Below are 23,627 nucleotides of genomic sequence, written 5' to 3'. Positions count from 1 at the left end.
GATATCATCCAACATAAAACATCTAAAACATATCATATTGACTAAAGGAGACAATAGTTTTGGAATAGATGAACTCAGTTGATAATAGCAGGTTGTCAACACATTTAAGGGAGGGATATGAGACCCCAAACTCTCAGCACACCCACAGTCATCCCATAGTAGGGCTGGCTAATTTTTAGCCAGACCCAAAATATTCTTTTTGCTGGATTAAAATGACCTTCCTGTAAAGAAAAGAAAAACATGTCCTATAAATAAGGTTTACAAATGGTCTCAAAGAAAAAACCGTATAGATAAATTAAGCATAAACTGAATTTGTGATTGTTGTAACCAGATTTTTTCACATAAAATGTTATTTTCACCTAATTGTGAGCGTGAAGACGACTCCTTGTGGAAAGGGAGAAAAGCTCCTGGTAAGGGTGGCAGAATCCATAAAAAAGCCATAACGAGATGGAAACACAAAGAGCTTTTTTTCCAAGTATTTGAAAACGTTTTTAAACACAAGACTGACTTTAACCAATTCATTTAATTTAACCATAAATCCTTTTTTTTTGTTTTTAGGTTAAGGACACAACCAGCTTGACGGCCACGAATTCAAACCCACAGTTGAGTCACACCAAAGATGCTAAAGTTGGGTCCCGTTGCCTCCGAGCTCAGCACTTGTTTTGATTAGTTGGTCTCCTTTCTTGCCTGTCAGTAAATCTGCAGCCTGAAAGTGAACTTTATGACGGATGAGTGTTTTCATCCCCTCTTTCCAGGAAAGAAAAGCAAGAAGCAAATGTCCAGCCAATATTTGTCAGGAAAAACATATTTTTGTTTGGATGATAAGAAATGTTTGATCATTGTGCTGTGAGTCCCCCTGCTATCAGAGCTTTTGGGCTGGGTTTTGACACGCTGAGAAGAACTTCTGCTTTATTCTTGAATATAAACAAAGGCTCCGATTCAGACTCCTTTCTTGTTTCAAATTTATTTTTCCAAAACGCACTCAGCATTAGAGGGTGGGATTGGGGGACTAAACCACCAAAGACTTCCCGGGGGGACTGGTTCAAATGAGGAGAACATCCCATTTCAAAAATCCAGGTGTGTGGGACTTTAACTAGGTTCTCATCCCGCCGCGTCCACCGAGAGCAAACGATCCTGGTACTTTATCATAAATACATATGGAGACAAAGACGTGTTGTTTTTTCTGAGATGACATATATTCATATATATATTACTTGATGATGACAACATCTGTGATTCCAAAATAATAATAATAGCAATTAAACCTAAAAACAAAACATCGCAGTACATTTACAGGCTCAATGTTTCCCTGAAACATCCCATTGATAAACTTCCACGATGTCAACCCCTGAGTTGTGGCTGAACATGAGTTAGTGTGAACTTCTCCTTCCTAAATGTTTAACTTTAGTTTGGAATTATTAGAAATACACAATAAGAGTCTCAGAAGAGGCTGGGAGATATCAGTGCATGCTGAACACGGAGGCCAGGAGGGCAACAGTGGCAGCAGCGGTGAAGGCCATCTTGGTGGATGGAGCTCCAGAAGTGATGGTGACGGGGTTGCACTTCTCTGAGCTGCAGCAGGAGATTGTGGTGTTGTAGGTGACGCCCAGCAGGGAGGCCGAGGTGGTGACGTTGCAGCCTGTGGTGGTGTCCTGGCAGCCCTGGTTGTTGAACCCTGAGAAGGATGTGAGGGATGGGAAAACTGTGGAGGTAAACATAAAAAGAAAGGATTAAAATAGGGTTCAGAAGCAAAGAAATGTTAACAATTTCAGGTGATCTGCTGGAATTAAACAGTTTCTACTTCTTTAGTTCCTTCAGTTGCCCCGAAAGTCATTACTAAAACTAGAAATACCTGTTGATGGCCTGACCACTTCCCCTGACACACACCCACTATCATACACACACAAAAATGATTAGACCGCCATTTTTCTCCTAATGATCAGGGTGATCACCATGACTAACTGTGCTATTAATACACATAGCAATTGTGGTGTGAAGACTCACCTGCTTTTCCGGTGAAGCAGACGCTCGTGTTGGTGCTGCAGGTGACTGTGCCTGAGTTCAAGCACACCCCCAACAAACTGAAGCTGCATTTGTTGCAAACCAGGGATTCAGCTGAAACAGACACAGGAGCATTAACCAAAGCACGGAAAGAGACTGTGATAAACACCAAAAAAGAAATACAGGTTTATTGTTTTGTTGGTCAAAAATAGAATTATTTTGCTTGTTTACAGCATGTTTACTGGCATATCCCTTCAATGTGATGCAACATCTTCAGCAGGGAACAGCCTGCACTGACTATTCAAACTTATACAAGTTGATCCAACTAATAAAAACAAACCTTCTCACTAAAACAACTGCAGACTGCATTAAGTGCATTTTTTTAAATCAGGCAGTTGACATGTGATTCTAGAGTAGAAGTTCATGACTCTGAGGGATCAGATGCTGGTTTTATCTTTTTCCTCATTTCAGTCTTAACCTCTTGAGACCTGGCGTCCACATGCATCACATCGTGTAGATAATTCTGATTAACCCTGATCATGCCTTGTGACTATAAAAAAAAAAAACAAGGCCCCATTAAACAAGAGCTCGGATCTCAAGAGGCTAAAAAACACACAAAGTCAGAAAATCAGTGCGATTTACCGGCGATGAAAGAGGCCAGAACAGCGGCGACAACAAACAGGAACTTTCCCATCTTTTAAATAATTTGCTCCTTGATTCCAAAGGTAGATTAAAAAATATCCTTCCAGTCGAGGTTCGCTGCTCTTTCTTGGCGAGGTGCTGAGGGAGGTCAGAAGTGATGTCATTGCGATCCGGACACCAATATTTAAAGGGTGAAAACCGGTGGAGGGAGGGGACTGCACCCACAAGAGAGGTTTTTCAGGTATTTTGACTTCAAAGTGCGTCAATAGAAAAGTCACCCAGTTGGGTGTTTTGTGAATGTGTGTGTTGTCTATGTGGGGAGGGGACAATTAACAGGAAGGAATGCTAGTATCAATGGAAAGATGCGCAACCAAACTGTACTGCAAGATCATCCTCAGCAGATGACAAATACTTAACATATTTGTTATTCTTTTTACATGTTCTTAGTATAAAGGTTAACTGCTTACCAACTTAATTTAATTATCTTGTGAACTTTTCTAAGACTTTGTTTTTCTTTGAATTAATTTTAATTAAAGGTAATTCTACTACCTCAATCATCTCCTGCTTGCTGGCAGTAACCCCCCTACCAAGGGCCCTACATGTCTAAGTTGCAATTCAAACCGAAAGGGGAGGGGCCTGTTTCCATAAGGCAATAATGGGGTGGGGGGGCCACTGCGAAGTAGCTCCTCCCCCTAAGGTGCATCACAGTCTAACCCCCCCATCACCCTAATAAGTGATTGTATGAGAAAGAGGGTTAGTCGAGGACAGCTAGTCCCCCACCACACACAAAGAGAGAGGATCAAAGAAAGTGCCCTCAGAGCAAGCCCAGGGCTCCGCCCCCAAGCGCTGCCTTTGGAAGAACTCTGGTCAGGTCTCAACGGGACCGAGGCAGCAAACCAGCCGGGGAAACCACTGATTCCCTCAGTGGAGACCCCAAACCTCAGAGGTTTAATCAATTCATATGGACCCTACCATTTAGCCAAAGCTTTGTTTGCTATTAGCTGTTCAAGTATCAAAACTTTTTTACCTGGTCTCAAATCACGCTAACGGTCTTTCTGGTCATGCCCGGATTTTTGATCTCTTTGGGCTCATGTGATGTTCTCTTGTATCAGTTCTCTTTATGCTTCCAAAGGATTTTCTTGATTATCACTTTGCTAATCTTGCATATGTTTTTAGATAACACAGGTGTCCTGCCCATGGAACGAGCTAGGTGCAAAACAATAGATGTGCATCCAGTAGGCACTGCAGGCCCTTACCCATTTCCCCCTGAATATAGAAAATATCGTTATTGAGTACACATTACATATCATTTGGTATTTTCCACACAAAATCCTGACATTCAGGTTTCTGTTTAAGAGTTTCAAAAGACCCTCTATGTTTTTCTTGACGGCGTTGGCGCTGTGATTTCTTTTGGCTGTTGTAGGCGCCCACATAAAGATCACAGTGAAAATCTGGAAGAGGTTCATAAACTGGCCTTAACCTGTGACCTACAGCAACAACATTGGTTTGTTATTTGTCCCAGAGTAAGTTCCACAAAAGAGGACTATTCCTCCCAATAACACAATCAACTGGCATATTGACCAACACTGCAACTTGCACAAGAAATGCTTGATCATCCAGATCCAAAGTTACTACAGCAGTGGCATAAGCTTCGTCATTTCCGTGGACTCACTTATCCATTACCAATATAAACCCCTAAGACGATGATAGGTTTCTGTAGGCGACTCCCCTGGTGGGACATAAGTGTATGAAGGTCTCAGCTGACACATTAATTTTGGCCAATAAAGCCTCTGTGATATCAGTATAGGAGTACTGACATCATCCAACATAAAACATATAAAACATATCAAATTGACTAAAGGAGACGATAGTTTTGCGATGGGTGAACTGATATGATAATAGCAGGTTGTCTATACATTTTAGGGAGGGATAGGACACCCCAAGCTCTCAGCACACCCAGAGTTCCCCCCCTTGGTATTCTACCTGCATCCCATAGTAGGGCTGGCTAATTTTAAGACAGACACTATCTCTCACACCAACCACATGTGAAGACAAAGAGAAGATCCTAAAAAAAAACTATATATCTATATATGTTTTTTGACTGAGATAAAAGGACCTTCCTGTAATGTAAAAAAAAGGTCCTATAAATTCTGTTAACCCCTGTGCTACGTTAGATGACCCCACCCTTACATTGACGTGTTCTCCCTACCATGACAAAGGTGGATAAAGGTGAATAGGATTTCATGTAATCCATGGACACCATTAAAGATCACAAATCATTGAAGAAAAAAGGTTCAGCACACTGTCTAGTGGGTCTAGATGACCCCACTCCCAATGTTAAAGTGCCTAGGATAGCACAAGGGTTAATCTGTGAGTCTCAGTTCATGGCCACGGTGGTCTCAAAGAGCTACAAAGTGCAAAGAAAGAAAATCCTTAGAAATAAATTAAGCAAAAAATGAATTTGTGATTGTTGTAACCAGATTTTTCCACAGTAAATTTTATTTTGGCCTAATTGTGAGCGTGAAGACGACTCCTTATGGAAAAGGGAGAAAAGCTGCTGGTATGGGTGGCAGAATCCATAAAAAAGCCATAACGAGATGGAAACTCGGAGAGTTTTTACTAAGTAACTGAATGCGTATTTAAACACAAGACAGACCTTAATCAATTTGTTTAATTTAACCATAAATACTTTTTTTTTTTGGTAAAGGACACAACCAGCTTGACGGCCATGAATTCAAACCCACAGTAGACTCACACCAAAGACGCTAAAGTTGGGTGCGGTTGCCTCCGAGCTCGACACTTCTTGTGATTAGTTGGTCTCCTTTCTTGCCTGTCAGTAAATCTGCAGCCTGAAATTGAATTTTATGACGGATGAGTGTTTTCATCCCCTCTTTCCAGGAAAGAAAAGCAAGAAGCAAATGTCCAGCCAATAAGATTTGTCAGGACAAACATATTTTTGTTTGGATGATAAGAAATGTTTGATCATTGTGCTGAGAGACCCCCAGTCCATCAGAGCTTTTGGGCTTGGATCTTTGACTGGGTTTTGACACGCTGAGAAGAACTTCTGCTTTATTCTTGAATATAAACAAAGGCTCCGATTCCGACTCGTTTCTTGTTTCAAATTTATTTTTCCAAAACGCACTCAGCAGGAGAGGGTGGGATTGGGGGACTAAACCACCAAAGGCTTCCCGGGTGGACTGGTTCAAATGAGGAGAACATCCCATTTCAAAAATCCAGGTGTGTGGGACTTTAACTAGGTTCTCATCCCGCCGCGTCCACCGAGAAAAAACGATCGTGGTACTTTATCAAAAATACATATGGAGACAAAGATGTGTTGTTTTTTTCTGAGATGACATTTATTCATATATATATTACTTGATGATGACAACATCTGTGATTCCAAAATAATAATAATAGCAATTAAACCTAAAAAAAAAACATCGCAGTACATTTACAGGCTCAATGTTTCCCTGAAACATCCCATTGATAAACTTCCACGATGCCAACCTCTGAGTTGTGGCTGAACATGAGTTGGTGTGAACTTCTCCTTCCTAATTGCACAACTTTAGTTTGGAATTATTAGAAATACACAATAAGAGTCTCAGAAGAGGCTGGGAGATATCAGTGCATGCTGAACACGGAGGCCAGGAGGGCAACAGTGGCAGCAGCGGTGAAGGCCATCTTGGTGGATGGAGCTCCGGAGGTGATGGTGACGGGGTTGCACTTCTCTGAGCTGCAGCAGGAAATTGTGGTGTTGTAGGTGACGCCCAGCAGGGAGGCCGAGGTGGTGGCGTTGCAGCCTTTGGCGGTGTCCTGGCAGCCCTGGTTGTTGAACCCTGAGAAGGATGTGAGGGATGGGAAAACTGTGGAGGTAAACATAAAAAGAAAGGATTAAATTAGGGTTCAGAAGCAAAGAAATGTGAACATTTTCAGGTGATCTGCTGGAATTTTACGGTTTCTACTTTTGTTTTCTACAGTCATTTCTAAAACTAGAAATACCTGTTGAGGGCCTGACCACTTCACATGACACACACACACACTTATGCACACACAAAATGATTACACCGCCATTTTTCATGTGTTGATCGGAATGATCACCAATGACTAACTGTAAAATTACATTTGCAGGTATGAAGCCTCACCTGCTTTTCCGGTGAAGCAGACGCTCGTGTTGGTGCTGCAGGTGACTTCGCCTGAGTTCAAGCACACCCCCAACACGCTGAAGCCGCATTTGTTGCAAACCAGGGATTCAGCTGAAACAGACACAGGAGCATTAACCAAAGAACGGAAAGGGACTGTGATAAACACCAAAAAAGAAATACAGGTTTATTGTTTTGTTTATCATAAATAGAATTCTTTTGTTTGTTTACAGCATGTTTACTGGCCTTTCTTTCACTCCCTTCAATGTGATGCAACATCTTTAGCAGCGCACGTCCTACACTGACTTTTTAAACTTATAACAGTTGATCCAACTGAGAAAAAGCTTCTCACTAAAACAACTGCAGACTGCATTCATTTTTGGTTTTTTTTCAAAAGTCAGCCAGTTGACATGCGATTCTAGAGTAGAAGTTCATGACTTTGAGGGATTCTGGTGCTGGTTATCTGGGGCCCTGTGACTATAAAATAAAAAAGCCTCATGAAACAAGAGCTCAGGTCTCAAGAGGCTAAAAAACACACAAAGTCAGAAAATCTGGGCAACTCACCAGCGATGAAAGAGGCCAGAACAGCGGCGACAACAAACAGGAACTTTCCCATCTTTTAAATAATTTGCTCCTTGACTCCAAAGGTAGATTTAAAAAATATCCTTCCAGTCGAGGTTCTCTGGTCCTTCTTGGCGAGATGCTGAGGGAGGTCAGAAGTGATGTCGTTGCGATCCGGACACCAATATTTAAAGGGTGAAAACCGGTGGAGGAAGGAGACTGCACCCACAAGAGAGGTTTTTCAGGTCTTTTGACTTCAAATGTGCGTCAATAGAAAAGTCACCCAGTTGGGTGTTTTGTGCATGTGTGTTATTTATGAGGTGAGGGAACAATTAAAAGAAAGGACTGCTAGTATCATTGGAAAGATGCGCAACCAAACTGTACTGCAAGATCATCCTCAGCAGATGACAAATACTTAACATATTTGTAATTCTTTTTACATGTTCTTAGTATACATTTTAACTGCTTACCAACTTAATTTAATTATCTTGTGAACTTTTCTAAAACTGTTTTCCTGTGAATTAATTTTAATTAAAGATAATTCTACTACCTTAAATCATCTCCTGCTTGCTGGCAGTGACTTCCAAGCAACCCCCTACCAAGGGTCGTACATGTCTAAGTTGCAATTCAAACCGAAAGGGGAGGGGCCCGTTTCCATACGGCAATCATGGGGGGGGGGACCACTGCCAAGTAGCTCTTCCCCCTAAGGTGCATCACAGTCTAACCCCCCCATCATCTTAATAAGTGATTTTATGAAAAAGAGGGTTAGTCGAGGACAGCTAGTCCCCCACCACACACAAAGAGAGGGGATCAAAGAAAGCCCCGCCCCTCAGAACAAGCCCAGGGCTCCGCCCCCAAGCGCTGCCTTTGGAAGAACTCTGGTCAGGTTTCAACGGGACCGAGGCATCAAACCAGCCGGGGCAACCACTGATTCCCTCAGTGGAGACCCCAAACCTCCAAGGTTTAATCAATTCATATGGACCCTGCCATTTAGCCAAAGCTTTGTTTGCTATTAGCTGTTCAAGTATCAAAACTTTTTTACCTGGTCTCAAATCACGCTAACGATCTTTCTGGTCATGCCCGGATTTTTGATCTCTTTGGGCTCATGTGATGTTCTCTTGTATCAGTTCTCTTTATGCTTCCAAAGGATTTTCTTGATTAGCACTTTGCTAATATTGCATATGTTTTTAGATAACACAGGTGTCCTGCCCATGGAATGAGCTAGGTGCAAAACAATAGATGTGCATCCAGTAGGCACTGCAGGCCCTTACCCCTCTCCCCCTGAATATACAAAATATCGTTGTCTAGATCAGTGTTTTTCAACCTTTTTTGAGCCATGGCACACTAGTGTGCCGCGGCACACTGGTTGAAAAACACTGGTCTAGTGCACATGTTGTATCTGCTAATCTACATTTTTATGTTGATGACACAGTCATTTACTATTATGGATCATCTCTTGCTTAGGCCATTGAAACCTTGCAGAAAGCTTTGGTTGCAGCACAGCACTCACTTATTCAGTTAAAATTGGTTCTCAATGCTGACAAGACAAAACTAAAGATGTTTTCAAACTCAAAGAAGGTCCCTGAAACAATTCCAATGGTGTCCACCTTGGATGGAAAGGTCATAGAGGTGGTTCATGAGTACAAGTACCTTGGTGTCTGGATTGACAACTCCCTCACCTTTAAACCTCACATAGAAAAACTTGTAAAAAACAAACAAACTTAAACTTGTCTTTTTCTTTGTGACGGAGCGCCTCTATGCAGCCACCTGCGCACACACACACGCACACACACACACACAGACACACACACACACACACACAAGCATACCCACGTAGTTTTTCCAGTCCTAATAACCTCTCACCTCATTTTCAGACATTGTGTCGCGAGGCGGGCGCTCCTTGGGTGGGTTGTGTTGAGGGTGCACACTCAATACGCTTTACCGGGAGCCATTTAGAACCGCGAGTGTCAAACAGAGGCGACGCCTGGTCAGCTGTTAAGACGCGACCGGGAGCAGTGGGCGGAAATGACGTCATCAGATAACTGTGTGGGAAAGACAACTTTGTCATGTAAATATTCTGTATTATTGTTTGTAGCATTTTGGGATGAAGGGATTTATCCCTAAAGGGTGTGGAATTATTATATGTTTTTTTTCTTTATTTATTTTCTTTGAAATAGTTGGCAGAAATGGCCATAAGGACAGGAAAATGCCTAATCAGAGGTCTATTGAGAATTCAGCCTAATGGGAGGGGCTTAGACTATATGAGAGGTTAGTTGCCGCGGGCGGGCAAGAGGGAAGACATGAATGTGCTCCTCTCCTGTGTAATGCTGTTGAACGTATGTAAAATTTCACTGAGGATTATTGCACTTGGGGAATTGTGGGGGTAAATAAACCATTTGCAATTGGAACACGACTGCCTGGATCTGCGAAACACCCATCCTCTTCACATTCTTCCGTAACAAGTTATGTTTTTCTTTTGAAGTAAAAAAGTGTCTTGTTGCTGTAACTTTTTTTTTCTGTGCTGGATTATGCTGATATTCTGTATATGAATGCCTCATCTTCAAGTCTCAAAAAGGTTGACACCATGTATCGTGCTTCCCTGAGGTTCATTACCAACTGTAGATCCATGATGCATCATTGTGACCTGTATTCAAGAGTACGATGGCCTTCTCTGGCCTCCAGGAGTCAGGGACATTGGTACACTTTTATTTACAAGGCCTTGCTTGGATTACTGCCTCCCTACATTTGTTCTTTAATCACAAGAAGTGTGGAATCTTACTCCTTAGGATCTAAAGATCAGTTGTTGCTTTCTGTTCCATTTGTACAGAGCTGTTGAAAAAAGCCTTTGTCCACTCTGATCCTTTTGCTTGGAGTATGCTGTAGAAAGACTGGAAACTAACTGAACTGGTATCTTTAAATGTTTTAAGAACAAACTCAAAGCATCAGAGACTGAAACAATAATGTGCAACTGCTTTTTATGATGTATGTGGTTTTATAATGTTTGTTTTCATGTATTTTTTTGTATTGAAATGTGCAACAGAAGTGTATGAAGGTCTCAGGTGACGCAATCAATTTGGCCAATAAAGCCTCTGTGATATAGAAGTCCGGATATCATCCAACATAAAACATCTAAAACATATCAAATTGACTAAAGGAGACAATAGTTTTGGAATAGATGAACACAGTTGATAAAAGCAGGTTGTCAACACATTTTAGGGAAGGATATGTCACCCCAAACTCTCAGCACACCCACAGTCATCCCATAGTAGGGCTGGTTAATTTTAAGCCAGACCCAAAATATTCTTTTTGCTGGATTAAAATGACCTTCCTGTAAAGAAAAGAAAAACATGTCCTATAAATAAGGTTTACAAATGGTCTCAAAGAAAGTCCTTAGAGATAAATTAAGCATAATCTGAATTTGTGATTGTTGTAACCAGATTTTTTCACATTAAATTTTATTTTCGCCTAATTGTGAGCGTGAAGACGACTCCTTATGGAAAAGGGAGAAAAGCTCCTGGTAAGGGTGGCAGAATCCACAAAAAAGCCATAACGAGATGGAAACTCGAAGAGTTTTTACTAAGTAACTGAATGCGTATTTAAACACAAGACTGACCTTCATCAATTCGTTTAATTTAACCATAAATACTTTTTTTTTTTTTGGTAAAGGACACAACCAGCTTGACGGCCATGAATTCAAACCCACAGTTGAGTCACACCAAAGACGCTAAAGTTGGGTGCGGTTGCCTCCGAGCTCGACACTTCTTGTGATTAGTTGGTCTCCTTTTTTGCCTGTCAGTAAATCTGCAGCCTGAAATTGAATTTTATGACGGATGAGTGTTTTCATCCTCTCTTTCCAGGAAAGAAAAGCAAGAAGCAAATGTCCAGCCAATAAGATTTGTCAGGACAAACATATTTTTGTTTGGATGATAAGAAATGTTTGATCATTGTGCTGAGAGACCCCCAGTCCATCAGAGCTTTTGGGCTTGGATCTTTGACTGGGTTTTGACACGCTGAGAAGAACTTGTGTTTAATTCTTGAATATAAACAAAGGCTCCGATTCCGACTCGTTTCTTGTTTCAAATTTATTTTTCCAAAACGCACTCAGCATTAGAGGGTTGGATTGGGGGACTAAACCACCAAAGACTTCCCGGGGGGACTGGTTCAAATGAGGAGAACATCCCATTTCAAAAATCCATGTGTGTGGGACTTTAACTAGGTTCTCATCCCACCGCGTCCACCGAGAACAAACGATCGTGGTACTTTATCACAAATACATATGGAGACAAAGATGTGTTGTTTTTTTTTGAGATGACATTTATTCATTTATATATTACTTGTTTTGTTTGACAAGAAACAAAAGCAATGACAACATCTGTGATTCCAAAATAATAATAATAGCAATTAAACCTAAAAACAAAACATCGCAGTAAATTTACAAGCTCAATGTTTCCCTGAAACATCCCATTGATAAACTTCCACGATGCCAACCTCTGAGTTGTGGCTGAACATGAGTTGGTGTGAACTTCTCCTTCCTAAATGCACAACTTTAGTTTGGAATTATTAGAAATACACAATAAGAGTCTCAGAAGAGGCTGGGAGATATCAGTGCATGCTGAACACGGAGGCCAGGAGGGCAACAGTGGCAGCAGCGGTGAAGGCCATCTTGGTGGATGGAGCTCCGGAGGTGATGGTGACGGGGTTGCACTTGTCTGAGCTGCAGCAGGAGATTGTGGTGTTGTAGGTGACGCCCAGCAGGGAGGCCGAAGTGGTGGCATTGCAGCCTGTGGTGGTGTCCTGGCAGCCCTGGTTGTTGAACCCTGAGAAGGATGTGAGGGATGGGAAAACTGTGGAGGTAAACATAAAAAGAAAGGATTAAAATAGGGTTCAGAAGCAAAGAAATGTGAACAATTTCAGGTTATCTGCAGTTTCTACTTCTTTTGTTCCTTCAGTTGCCCCGAAAGTCATTACTAAAACTAGAAATACCTGTTGATGGCCTGACCACTTTCCCTGACACACACCCACATTCATACACACACAAAAATGATTAGACCGCCATTTTTCTCTTAATGCTGCCTGAATAGGTGTTGATCAAGGTGATCACCAATGACCAACTGTGCTATTAATACACTGAACAATTGTGGTGTGAAGCCTCACCTGCTTTTCCGGTGTAGCAGACGCTCGTGTTGGTGCTGCAGGTGACAGTGCCTGAGTTCAAGCACACCCCCAACAAACTGAAGCTGCATTTGTTGCAAACCAGGGATTCAGCTGAAACAGACACAGGAGCATTAACCAAAGAACGGAAAGAGACTGTGATAAACACCAAAAAAGAAATACAGGTTTATTGTTTTGTTGGTCAAAAATAGAATTATTTTGCTTGTTTACAGCATGTTTACTGGCATATCCCTTCAATGTGATGCAACATCTTCAGCAGGGAACAGCCTGCACTGACTATTCAAACTTATACAAGTTGATCCAACTAATAAAAACAAACCTTCTCACTAAAACAACTGCAGACTGCATTCAGTGCATTTTTTTTAAATCAGCCAGTTGACATGTGATTCTAGAGTAGAAGTTCATGACTCTGAGGGATCAGATGCTGGTTTTATCTTTTTCCTCATTTCAGTCTTAACCTCTTGAGACCTGGCGTCCACATGCATCACATCGTGTAGGTAATTCTGATTAACCCTGATCATGCACTGTGACTATAAAATAAAATAAAAAAAAGCCACATTAAACAAGAGCTTGGATCTCAAGAGACTAAAAAACACACAAAGTCAGAAAATCAGTGTGATTTACCGGCGATGAAAGAGGCCAGAACAGCGGCGACAACAAACAGGAACTTTCCCATCTTTTAAATAATTTGCTCCTTGATTCCAAAGGTAGATTAAAAAATATCCTTCCAGTCGAGGTTCGCTGCTCTTTCTTGGCGAGATGCGGAGGGAGGTCAGAAGTGATGTCCTTGCGATCCGGACACCAATATTTAAAGGGTGAAAACCGGTGGAGGGAGGGGACTGCACCCACAAGAGAGGTTTTTCAGGTCTTTTGACTTCAAATGTGCGTCAATAGAAAAGTCGCCCAGTTGGGTGTGTTGGGCATGTGTGTGTTGTCTATGTGGGGAGGGGACACCTGAAAGAAAGGAATGCAGGTTTCAATGAAAAGATGCGCAGCTAAACTGTAACCCTTGTGCTATGCTAGGAACTTTACCATTGGGGGTTGGGTCATCTGGACCCCACAAGACAGTGCGTTGAACCTTTTTTCTTCAATGATTTGTGATCTTCAATGGTGTCCATGGATTACATGAAATCCTCTTCACCTTTATTCCCCTTTGTCATGGTAGGGAGAACACGTCAATGCAAGGGTGGGGTCATCTAAGATAGCACAAGGGGTATTGCAAGATCATCCCCAGCAGATGACTAATACTTAACATTGTTGTAATTCTTAGTATAAATTTTAACTGCTTACCAACTTAATTTAATTATCTTGTGAACTTTTCTAAGACTTCGTTTTCCTGTGAATTAATTTTAATTAAAGATAATTCTACTACCTTAAATCATCTCCTGCTTGCTGGCAGTGACTTCCAAGCACCCCCCTACCAAGGGTCCTACATGTCTAAGTTGCAATTCAAACCGAAAGGGGAGGGGCCCATTTCCATATGGCAACCATGGGAGGGGGACCACTGCCAAGTAGCCCCTCCCCCTAAGGTGCATTGCCGTCTGAACCCCCCCCCATCACCCTAATAAGTGATTATGATAAAGCTGTCCCCCCTCCAGCCCCCAGCAGTCGGCCCAGGTCACCTCAGCCGAGCACCGAAGCGCCAACCCCCCAGGTCCCCCACCACACACAAAGAGAGGTGAGCAAAGAAAGCGTCGCCACCCAGAGCAAGCCCAGGGCCCCGCCCCCAAGCGCTGCCTTTGGAAGAACTCTGGTCAGGTCTCAACGGGACCGAGGCAGCAAACCAGCCGGGGCAACCACTGATTCCCTCAGTGGAGACCCCAAACCTCCAAGGTTTAATCAATTCATATGGACCCTGCCATTTAGCCAAAGCTTTGTTTGCTATTTGCTGTACAAGTATCAAAACTTTTTTACCTGGTCTCAACTCACGCTAACGATCTTTCTGGTCATGCCCGGATTTTTGATCTCTTTGGGCTCATGTGAGGTTCTCTTGTATCAGTTCTCTTTATGCTTCCAAAGGATTTTCTTGATTAGCACTTTGCTAATATTGCATATGTTTTTAGATAACACAGGTGTCCTGCCCATGGAACGAGCTAGGTGCAAAACTATAGATGTGCATCCAGTAGGCACTGCAGGCCCTTCCCGTCTCCCCCTGAATATAGAAAATATCGTTGTCGAGTACACATTACATAGTATTTGGTATTTTCCACACAAAATCCTGACATTCAGGTTTCTGTTTAAGAGTTTCAAAAGACCCTCTATGTTTTTCTTGACTGCATTGGCGCTGTGATTTCTTTTGGCTGTTGTAGGCGCCCACATAAAGATCACAGTGAAAATCTGGAAGAGGTTCATAAACTGGCCTTAACCTGTGACCTACAGCAACAGCATTGGTTTGTTATTTGTCCCAGAGTAAGTTCCACAAAAGAGGACTATTCCTCCCAATAACACTATCAACTTGCATATTGTCCAACACTGCAACTTGCACAAGAAATGCTTGATCATCCAGATCCAAAGTTACTACAGCAGTGGCATAAGCTTCGTCATTTCCGTGGACTCACTTATCCATCACTGATACAAACCCCTCACACCAACCACATGTGAAGACAAAGAGAAGATCAAAAAAACAAACCCCATATCTATATATGCTTTTTGACTGGGACAAAAGGACTTTCTTGCAATGTAAAAAAAAAAATTCTGTTAAACCCTGTGCTATCTTAGATTACCCCACCCTTACATTGAGGTGTTCTCCCTACCATGATAAAGGTGGAAATATTTCATGTAATCCATGGACACCAGTGAAGATCACAAATCATTGAAGAAAAAAGGTTCACTGTCTAGTGGGTCTAGATGACCCAACTCCCAATGTTAAAGTGCCTAGGACAGCACAAGGGTTAATCTTTGAGTCCCAGTTCATGGCCATGGTGGTCTCAAACAGCTACAAGGTGCAAAGAAAGAAAATCCTTAGAGAGAAAAATAAGAATAAACTGAATTTGTGATTGTTGTAACCAGATTTTCCACAGTAAATTTTATTTTGGCCTAATTGTGAGCGTGAAGACGACTCCTTATGGAAAAGGGAGAAAAGCTGCTGGTAAAGGTGGCAGAATCCATAAAAAAGCCATAACGAGATGGAAACTCGAAGAGTTTTTTCCAAGTAACTGAAAGCGTATTTAAACACAAGACTGACCTTAATCAATTTGTTTAATTTAACCTTAAATACTTTTTTTTTTTTGGTAAAGGACACAACCAGCTTGACGGCCATGAATTCAAACCCACAGTTGAGTCACACCAAAGACGCTAAAGTTGGGTGCGGTTGCCTCCGAGCTCGACACTTCTTGTGATTAGTTGGTCTCCTTTCTTGCCTGTCAGTAAATCTGCAGCCTGAAATTGAATTTTATGACGGATGAGTGTTTTCATCCCCTCTTTCCAGGAAAGAAAAGCAAGAAGCAAATGTCCAGCCAATAAGATTTGTCAGGACAAACATATTTTTGTTTGGATGATAAGAAATGTTTGATCATTGTGCTGAGAGACCCCCAGTCCATCAGAGCTTTTGGGCTTGGATCTTTGACTGGGTTTTGACACGCTGAGAAGAACTTGTGTTTAATTCTTGAATATAAACAAAGGCTCCAATTCCGACTCGTTTCTTGTTTCAAATTTATTTTTCCAAAACGCACTCAGCATTAGAGGGTTGGATTGGGTGACTAAACCACCAAAGACTTCCCGGGGGGACTGGTTCAGATGAGGAGAACATCCCATTTAAAAAATCCAGGTGTGTGGGACTTTAACTAGGTTCTCATCCCACCGCGTCCACCGAGAACAAACGATCGTGGTACTTTATCACAAATACATATGGAGACAAAGATGTGTTGTTTTTTTCTGAGATGACATTTATTCATTTATATATTACTTGTTTTGTTTGACAAGAAACAAAAGCAATGACAACATCTGTGATTCCAAAATAATAATAATAGCAATTAAACCTAAAAACAAAACATCGCAGTAAATTTACAAGCTCAATGTTTCCCTGAAACATCCCATTGATAAACTTCCACGATGCCAACCTCTGAGTTGTGGCTGAACATGAGTTGGTGTGAACTTCTCCTTCCTAAATGCACAACTTTAGTTTGGAATTATTAGAAATACACAATAAGAGTCTCAGAAGAGGCTGGGAGATATCAGTGCATGCTGAACACGGAGGCCAGGAGGGCAACAGTGGCAGCAGCAGTGAAGGCCATCTTGGTGGATGGAGCTCCAGAAGTGATGGTGACGGGGTTGCACTTCTCTGAGCTGCAGCAGGAGATTGTGGTGTTGTAGGTGACGCCCAGCAGGGAGGCCGAAGTGGTGGCATTGCAGCCTGTGGTGGTGTCCTGGCAGCCCTGGTTGTTGAACCCTGAGAAGGATGTGAGGGATGGGAAAACTGTGGAGGTAAACATAAAAAGAAAGGATTAAAATAGGGTTCAGAAGCAAAGAAATGTGAACAATTTCAGGTTATCTGCAGTTTCTACTTCTTTTGTTCCTTCAGTTGCCCCGAAAGTCATTTCTAAAACTAGAAATACCTGTTGATGGCCTGACCACTTTCCCTGACACACACCCACATTCATACACACACAAAAATGATTAGACCGCCATTTTTCTCTTAATGCTGCCTGAATAGGTGTTGATCAAGGTGATCACCAATGACCAACTGTGCTATTAATACACTGAGCAATTGTGGTGTGAAGCCTCACCTGCTTTTCCGGTGTAGCAGACGCTCGTGTTGGTGCTGCAGGTGACAGTGCCTGAGTTCAAGCACACCCCCAACAAACTGAAGCTGCATTTGTTGCAAACCAGGGATTCAGCTGAAACAGACACAGGAGCATTAACCAAAGAACGGAAAGAGACTGTGATAAACACCAAAAAAGAAATACAGGTTTATTGTTTTGTTGGTCAAAAATAGAATTATTTTGCTTGTTTACAGCATGTTTACTGGCATATCCCTTCAATGTGATGCAACATCTTCAGCAGGGAACAGCCTGCACTGACTATTCAAACTTATACAAGTTGATCCAACTAATAAAAACAAACCTTCTCACTAAAACAACTGCAGACTGCATTCAGTGCATTTTTTTTTAAATCAGCCAGTTGACATGTGATTCTAGAGTAGAAGTTCATGACTCTGAGGGATCAGATGCTGGTTTTATCTTTTTCCTCATTTCAGTCTTAACCTCTTGAGACCTGGCGTCCACATGCATCACATCGTGTAGGTAATTCTGATTAACCCTGATCATGCACTGTGACTATAAAATAAAATAAAAAAAGCCACATTAAACAAGAGCTTGGATCTCAAGAGGCTAAAAAACACACAAAGTCAGAAAATCAGTGTGATTTACCGGCGATGAAAGAGGCCAGAACAGCGGCGACAACAAACAGGAACTTTCCCATCTTTTAAATAATTTGCTCCTTGATTCCAAAGGTAGATTAAAAAATATCCTTCCAGTCGAGGTTCGCTGCTCTTTCTTGGCGAGATGCGGAGGGAGGTCAGAAGTGATGTCCTTGCGATCCGGACACCAATATTTAAAGGGTGAAAACCGGTGGAGGGAGGGGACTGCACCCACAAGAGAGGTTTTTCAGGTCTTTTGACTTCAAATGTGCGTCAATAGAAAAGTCGCCCAGTTGGGTGTGTTGGGCATGTGTGTGTTGTCTATGTGGGGAGGGGACACCTGAAAGAAAGGAATGCAGGTTTCAATGAAAAGATGCGCAGCTAAACTGTAACCCTTGTGCTATGCTAGGAACTTTACCATTGGGGGTTGGGTCATCTGGACCCCACAAGACAGTGCGTTGAACCTTTTTTCTTCAATGATTTGTGATCTTCAATGGTGTCCATGGATTACATGAAATCCTCTTCACCTTTATTCCCCTTTGTCATGGTAGGGAGAACACGTCAATGCAAGGGTGGGGTCATCTAAGATAGCACAAGGGGTATTGCAAGATCATCCCCAGCAGATGACTAATACTTAACATTGTTGTAATTCTTAGTATAAATTTTAACTGCTTACCAACTTAAATTAATTATCTTGTAAACTTTTCTAAGACTCCGTTTTCCTGTGAATTAATTTTAATTAAAGATAATTCTACTACCTTAAATCATCTCCTGCTTGCTGGCAGTGACTTCCAAGCACCCCCCTACCAAGGGTCCTACATGTCTAAGTTGCAATTCAAACCGAAAGGGGAGGGGCCCATTTCCATATGGCAACCATGGGAGGGGGACCACTGCCAAGTAGCCCCTCCCCCTAAGGTGCATTGCCGTCTGAACCCCCCCCATCACCCTAATAAGTGATTATGATAAAGCTGTCCCCCCTCCAGCCCCCAGCAGTCGGCCCAGGTCACCTCAGCCGAGCACCGAAGCGCCAACCCCCCAGGTCCCCCACCACACACAAAGAGAGGTGAGCAAAGAAAGCGTCGCCACCCAGAGCAAGCCCAGGGCCCCGCCCCCAAGCGCTGCCTTTGGAAGAACTCTGGTCAGGTCTCAACGGGACCGAGGCAGCAAACCAGCCGGGGCAACCACTGATTCCCTCAGTGGAGACCCCAAACCTCCAAGGTTTAATCAATTCATATGGACCCTGCCATTTAGCCAAAGCTTTGTTTGCTATTATGCAATATTCAATATGCAATATTCATTATCATATTTTACTGATATTTATATTTTTATACACCATGTAAATTTGTTGTCTAATTTTGACTTTAACTTTATTCTATTTATTTTTATTTTCTTTATTATTTCTTCTTCAAATTTTTCTTTTGTCCTTTTTTAACTTATCCTGACATGAGAGATGCCAAAGAAAAATTCCGATGTACCGCATGTGCAAACGGCAATAAAACTTGAATCTTGAATCTTGAATCTTGAATCTAGCTGTACAAGTATCAAAACTTTTTTACCTGGTCTCAACTCACGCTAACGATCTTTCTGGTCATGCCCGGATTTTTGATCTCTTTGGGCTCATGTGATGTTCTCTTGTATCAGTTCTCTTTATGCTTCCAAAGGATTTTCTTGATTAGCACTTTGCTAATATTGCATATGTTTTTAGATAACACAGGTGTCCTGCCCATGGAACGAGCTAGGTGCAAAACTATAGATTTGCATCCAGTAGGCACTGCAGCCCCTTACCCGTCTCCCCCTGAATATACAAAATATCGTTGTCGAGTACACATTACATAGTATTTGGTATTTTCCACACAAAATCCTGACATTCAGGTTTCTGTTTAAGAGTTTCAAATAACCCTCTATGTTTTTTTGACTGTGTTGGCGCTGTGATTTCTTTTGGCTGTTGTAGGCGCCCACATAAAGATCACAGTGAAAATCTGGAAGAGGTTCATAAACTGGCCTTAACCTGTGACCTACAGCAACAGCATTGGTTTGTTATTCGTCCCAGAGTAAGTCTACAAAAGAGGACTATTCCTCCCAATAACACTATCAACTTGCATATTGTCCAACACTGCAACTTGCACAAGAAATGCTTGATCATCCAGATCCAAAGTTACTACAGCAGTGGCATAAGCTTCGTCATTTCCGTGGACTCACTTATCCATCACTGATACAAACCCCTCACACCAACCACATGTGAAGACAAAGAGAAGATCAAAAAAACAAACCCCATATCTATATATGCTTTTTGACTGGGACAAAAGGACTTTCTTGCAATGTAAAAAAAAAAATTCTGTTAAACCCTGTGCTATCTTAGATTACCCCACCCTTACATTGAGGTGTTCTCCCTACCATGATAAAGGTGGAAATATTTCATGTAATCCATGGACACCAGTGAAGATCACAAATCATTGAAGAAAAAAGGTTCAGCACACTGTCTAGTGGGTCTAGATGACCCAACCCCCAATGTTAAAGTGCCTAGGACAGCACAAGGGTGAATCTTTGAGTCCCAGTTCATGGCCATGGTGGTCTCAAACAGCTACAAGGTGCAAAGAAAGAAAATCCTTAGAGAGAAAAATAAGAATAAATTGAATTTGTGATTGTTGTAACCAGATTTTCCACAGTAAATTTTATTTTGGCCTAATTGTGAGCGTGAAGACGACTCCTTATGGAAAAGGGAGAAAAGCTGCTGGTAAAGGTGGCAGAATCCATAAAAAAGCCATAACGAGATGGAAACTCGAAGAGTTTTTTCCAAGTAACTGAAAGCGTATTTAAACACAAGACTGACCTTAACCCTTGTGCTATCTTAGATGACCCCACCCTTACATTGACGTGTTCTCCCTACCATGACAAAGGTGGATAAAGGTGGAAAAATTTCATGTGATCATGGACACCAGTGAAGATCACAAATCATTGAAGAAAAAGGTTCAGCGCACTGTCTAGTGGGTCTAGATGACCCAACTCCCAATGTTAAAGTGCCTAGGACAGCACAAGGGGTTAATCAATTTGTTTAATTTAACCATAAATACTTTTTTTTTTTTGGTAAAGGACACAACCAGCTTGACGGCCACGAATTCAAACCCACAGTTGAGTCACACCAAAGATGCTAAAGTTGGGTCCCGTTGCCTCCGAGCTCGACATTTCTTGTGATTAGTTGGTCTCCTTTCTTGCCAGTCAGTAACTCTGCAGCCTGAAAGTGAACTTTATGACGGATGAGTGTTTTCATCCTCTCTTTCCAGGAAAGAAAAGCAAGAAGCAAATGTCCAGCCAATAAGATTTGTCAGGACAAACATATTTTTGTTTGGATGATAAGAAATGTTTGATCATTGTGCTGAGAGACCCCCAGTCCATCAGAGCTTTTGGGCTTGGATCTTTGACTGGGTTTTGACACGCTGAGAAGAACTGTTTTATATTTTCGAATATAAACAAAGGCATAAATAAATTATCCTGGCACTTTAACACAAATACATATGGAGTCAAAGTCGTGTTGTTTTTTCCGGAGATGCCATTTATTCATATATATATTACTTGTTATGTTTGACAAGAAACAAAAGCAATGACAACATCTGTGATTCCAAAATAATAATAAAAGCAATTAAACCTAAAAACAAAACATCGCAGTACATTTACAGGCTCAATGTTTCCCTGAAACATCCCATTGATAAACCTCTGAGTTGTGGCTGAACATGAGTTGGTGTGAACTTCTCCTTCCTAAATGCACAACTTTAGTTTGGAATTATTAGAAATACACAATAAGAGTCTCAGAAGAGGCTGGGAGATATCAGTGCATGCTGAACACGGAGGCCAGGAGGGCAACAGTGGCAGCAGCAGTGAAGGCCATCTTGGTGGATGGAGCTCCAGAAGTGATGGTGACGGGGTTGCACTTGTCTGAGCTGCAGCAGGAGATTGTGGTGTTGTAGGTGACGCCCAGCAGGGAGGCCGAAGTGGTGGCATTGCAGCCTGTGGTGGTGTCCTGGCAGCCCTGGTTGTTGAACCCTGAGAAGGATGTGAGGGATGGGAAAACTGTGGAGGTAAACATAAAAAGAAAGGATTAAAATAGGGTTCAGAAGCAAAGAAATGTGAACAATTTCAGGTTATCTGCAGTTTCTACTTCTTTTGTTCCTTCAGTTGCCCCGAAAGTCATTTCTAAAACTAGAAATACCTGTTGATGGCCTGACCACTTCCCCTGACACACACCCACATTCACATTTTTCTCCTAATGCTGCCTGAATAGGTGTTGATCAAGGTGTTCACCACTGACTAACTGTGCTATTAATGCACATAGCAATTGTGGTGTGAAGCCTCACCTGCTTTTCCGGTGTAGCAGACGCTTGAGCTGTTGCTGCAGGTGACATTGCCTGAGTTCAAGCACACCCCGAACACGCTGAAGCTGCATTTGTTGCAAACCAGGGATTCAGCTGAAACAGAAACAGGAGCATTAACCAAAGTTCGAAAAGAGACTGTGATAAACACCAAAAAAGAAATACAGGTTTATTGTTTTGTTTGTCAAAAATAAAATTCCTTTGTTTGTTTGCAGCATCTTTACTGGCCTTTCTGGTCCTCCACTCCCTTCAATGTGATGCAACATCTTTAGCAGGGCACAGCCTGCACTGACTATTCAAACTTATACAAGTTGATCCAACTAATTAAAAAAACCTTCTCAATAAAACAACTGCAGACTACATTCAGTGAATTTTTTTTAAATCAGGCAGTTGACATGTGATTCTAGAGTAGAAGTTCATGACTCTGAGGGATCAGATGCTGGTTATCTTTTTTTTCATTTCAGTCTTAACCTCTTGAGACCTGGCGTCCATATACATCAAATTTTGTAGTTAATTCTGATTACGTCGGCCCTGTGACTATGACATTTTAAAAAGCCTTACGAAACAAGAGGTCAAACAGGCTAAAAAACACATAAAGTCAAAAAATCAGTGCGACTTACCGGCGATGAAAGAGGCCAGAACAGCGGCGACAACAAACAGGAACTTTCCCATCTTTTAAATAATATGCTCCTTGTTTCTAAAGGTAGATTAAAAAAAAAATCTTCCAGTCGAGGTTCGCTGTTCCTTCTTGGCGAGATGCTGAGGGAGGTCAGATGTGATGTCCTTGCGATCTGGACGCCAATATTTAAAGGGTATAAACCGGTGGAGGGAGGGGACTTCACCCACAATAGAGGTTTTTCAGGTCTTTTGACTTCAAATGCACGTCAATAGAAAAATCACCCAGTTGGGTGTGTTGGGCATGTGTGTGTTGTCTATGTGGGGAGGGGACACCTGAAAGAAAGGAATGCAGGTTTCAATGGAGAGATACACAACAATACTTTAATGCAAGATAATCTTCAGCAGCAGATAAACACTTAACTTTTTTGTCTTTCTTTTGAACATTTTCTTAGTATAAAGTTTAATCGTTTAGCAACTCATGTCTGATTGTCTTTGACTTTGTTTTCTGTGAATTATTTTTTAAGATAATTCTACTAACTTAAATAATTTCCATTTCTAAAAAACAACATTTCAACAGTCAACTTTAGAACTTTCATTTCATTTGATTTCATGTATCTATTTGTTCCTTTCATGAAAATTATTGATTGTCCAATATGTTTACATGTTTGTTGATCAATATTGAAAATTTTCATGATTGGAAAGGAGCAGAATTGAAGAATACAATTCTTATAATTGTCTGCTCCCTTTTAAACTTTATTTGATGGGGTCTATTAA

At 41.6% G+C, this 23,627-nt stretch overlaps 2 protein-coding genes across 10 annotated transcripts; both read right to left on the bottom strand.

Moving 5' to 3' along the window:
* Positions 1-1,403: 1,403 nt before the first annotated feature.
* On the bottom strand, positions 1,404-2,811 carry LOC111946289 (sperm acrosome membrane-associated protein 4-like). Its single transcript, XM_023959876.1, has 3 exons — positions 2,644-2,811; positions 2,005-2,115; positions 1,404-1,702 (listed from the first exon to the last, which is right to left on the bottom strand). Exons 1-3 carry the CDS (start codon positions 2,693-2,695, stop codon positions 1,461-1,463), a joined length of 405 nt encoding a protein of 134 aa, XP_023815644.1. The 5' UTR covers positions 2,696-2,811; the 3' UTR covers positions 1,404-1,460.
* A 3,166-nt stretch (positions 2,812-5,977) lies between these two features.
* LOC101157376 (sperm acrosome membrane-associated protein 4) lies at positions 5,978-23,143 on the bottom strand. Of its 9 annotated transcripts, none has more exons than XM_011480726.3 (4): positions 9,207-9,350; positions 7,347-7,562; positions 6,786-6,896; positions 5,978-6,506 (listed from the first exon to the last, which is right to left on the bottom strand). In XM_011480726.3, the coding sequence occupies exons 2-4, from the start codon at positions 7,396-7,398 to the stop codon at positions 6,265-6,267; spliced, it is 405 nt and encodes a 134-aa protein (XP_011479028.1). In that variant the 5' UTR covers positions 7,399-7,562; positions 9,207-9,350; the 3' UTR covers positions 5,978-6,264. The 9 variants fall into 9 exon arrangements, 7 of the variants coding, with proteins under 7 accessions (XP_011479028.1, XP_011479030.1, XP_011479029.1 ...); XR_909545.2 differs by lacking the exons at positions 5,978-6,506; positions 6,786-6,896; positions 7,347-7,562; positions 9,207-9,350 and adding exons at positions 16,377-16,573; positions 21,581-21,936; positions 22,221-22,331; positions 22,856-23,143; XR_002291159.2 differs by lacking the exon at positions 7,347-7,562 and having other exon boundaries at positions 9,207-9,368.
* Between the last annotated feature and the right edge of the window lie 484 nt (positions 23,144-23,627).

Source organism: Oryzias latipes, chromosome 11, assembly GCF_002234675.1.
Source record: "Oryzias latipes chromosome 11, ASM223467v1".
In the NCBI taxonomy this organism is placed as follows: Eukaryota; Metazoa; Chordata; class Actinopteri; order Beloniformes; family Adrianichthyidae; genus Oryzias; species Oryzias latipes.
This window is presented reverse-complemented; position numbering and strand designations above follow the sequence as displayed.

Excerpts from the sequence above, each read along its gene's own strand:
- LOC111946289 (XM_023959876.1), bottom strand. The coding sequence starts at position 2,695 with ATGGGAAAGTTCCTGTTTGTTGTCGCCGCTGTTCTGGCCTCTTTCATC. Across the intron at positions 2,116-2,643 it reads TCTGGCCTCTTTCATCGCCG|CTGAATCCCTGGTTTGCAAC; the intron begins GTAAATCGCACT and ends TGTCTGTTTCAG. Across the intron at positions 1,703-2,004 it reads CTGCTTCACCGGAAAAGCAG|TTTTCCCATCCCTCACATCC; the intron begins GTGAGTCTTCAC and ends TTACCTCCACAG.
- LOC101157376 (XM_020707051.1), bottom strand. The coding sequence starts at position 22,907 with ATGGGAAAGTTCCTGTTTGTTGTCGCCGCTGTTCTGGCCTCTTTCATC. Across the intron at positions 22,332-22,855 it reads TCTGGCCTCTTTCATCGCCG|CTGAATCCCTGGTTTGCAAC; the intron begins GTAAGTCGCACT and ends TTTCTGTTTCAG. Across the intron at positions 21,937-22,220 it reads CTGCTACACCGGAAAAGCAG|TTTTCCCATCCCTCACATCC; the intron begins GTGAGGCTTCAC and ends TTACCTCCACAG.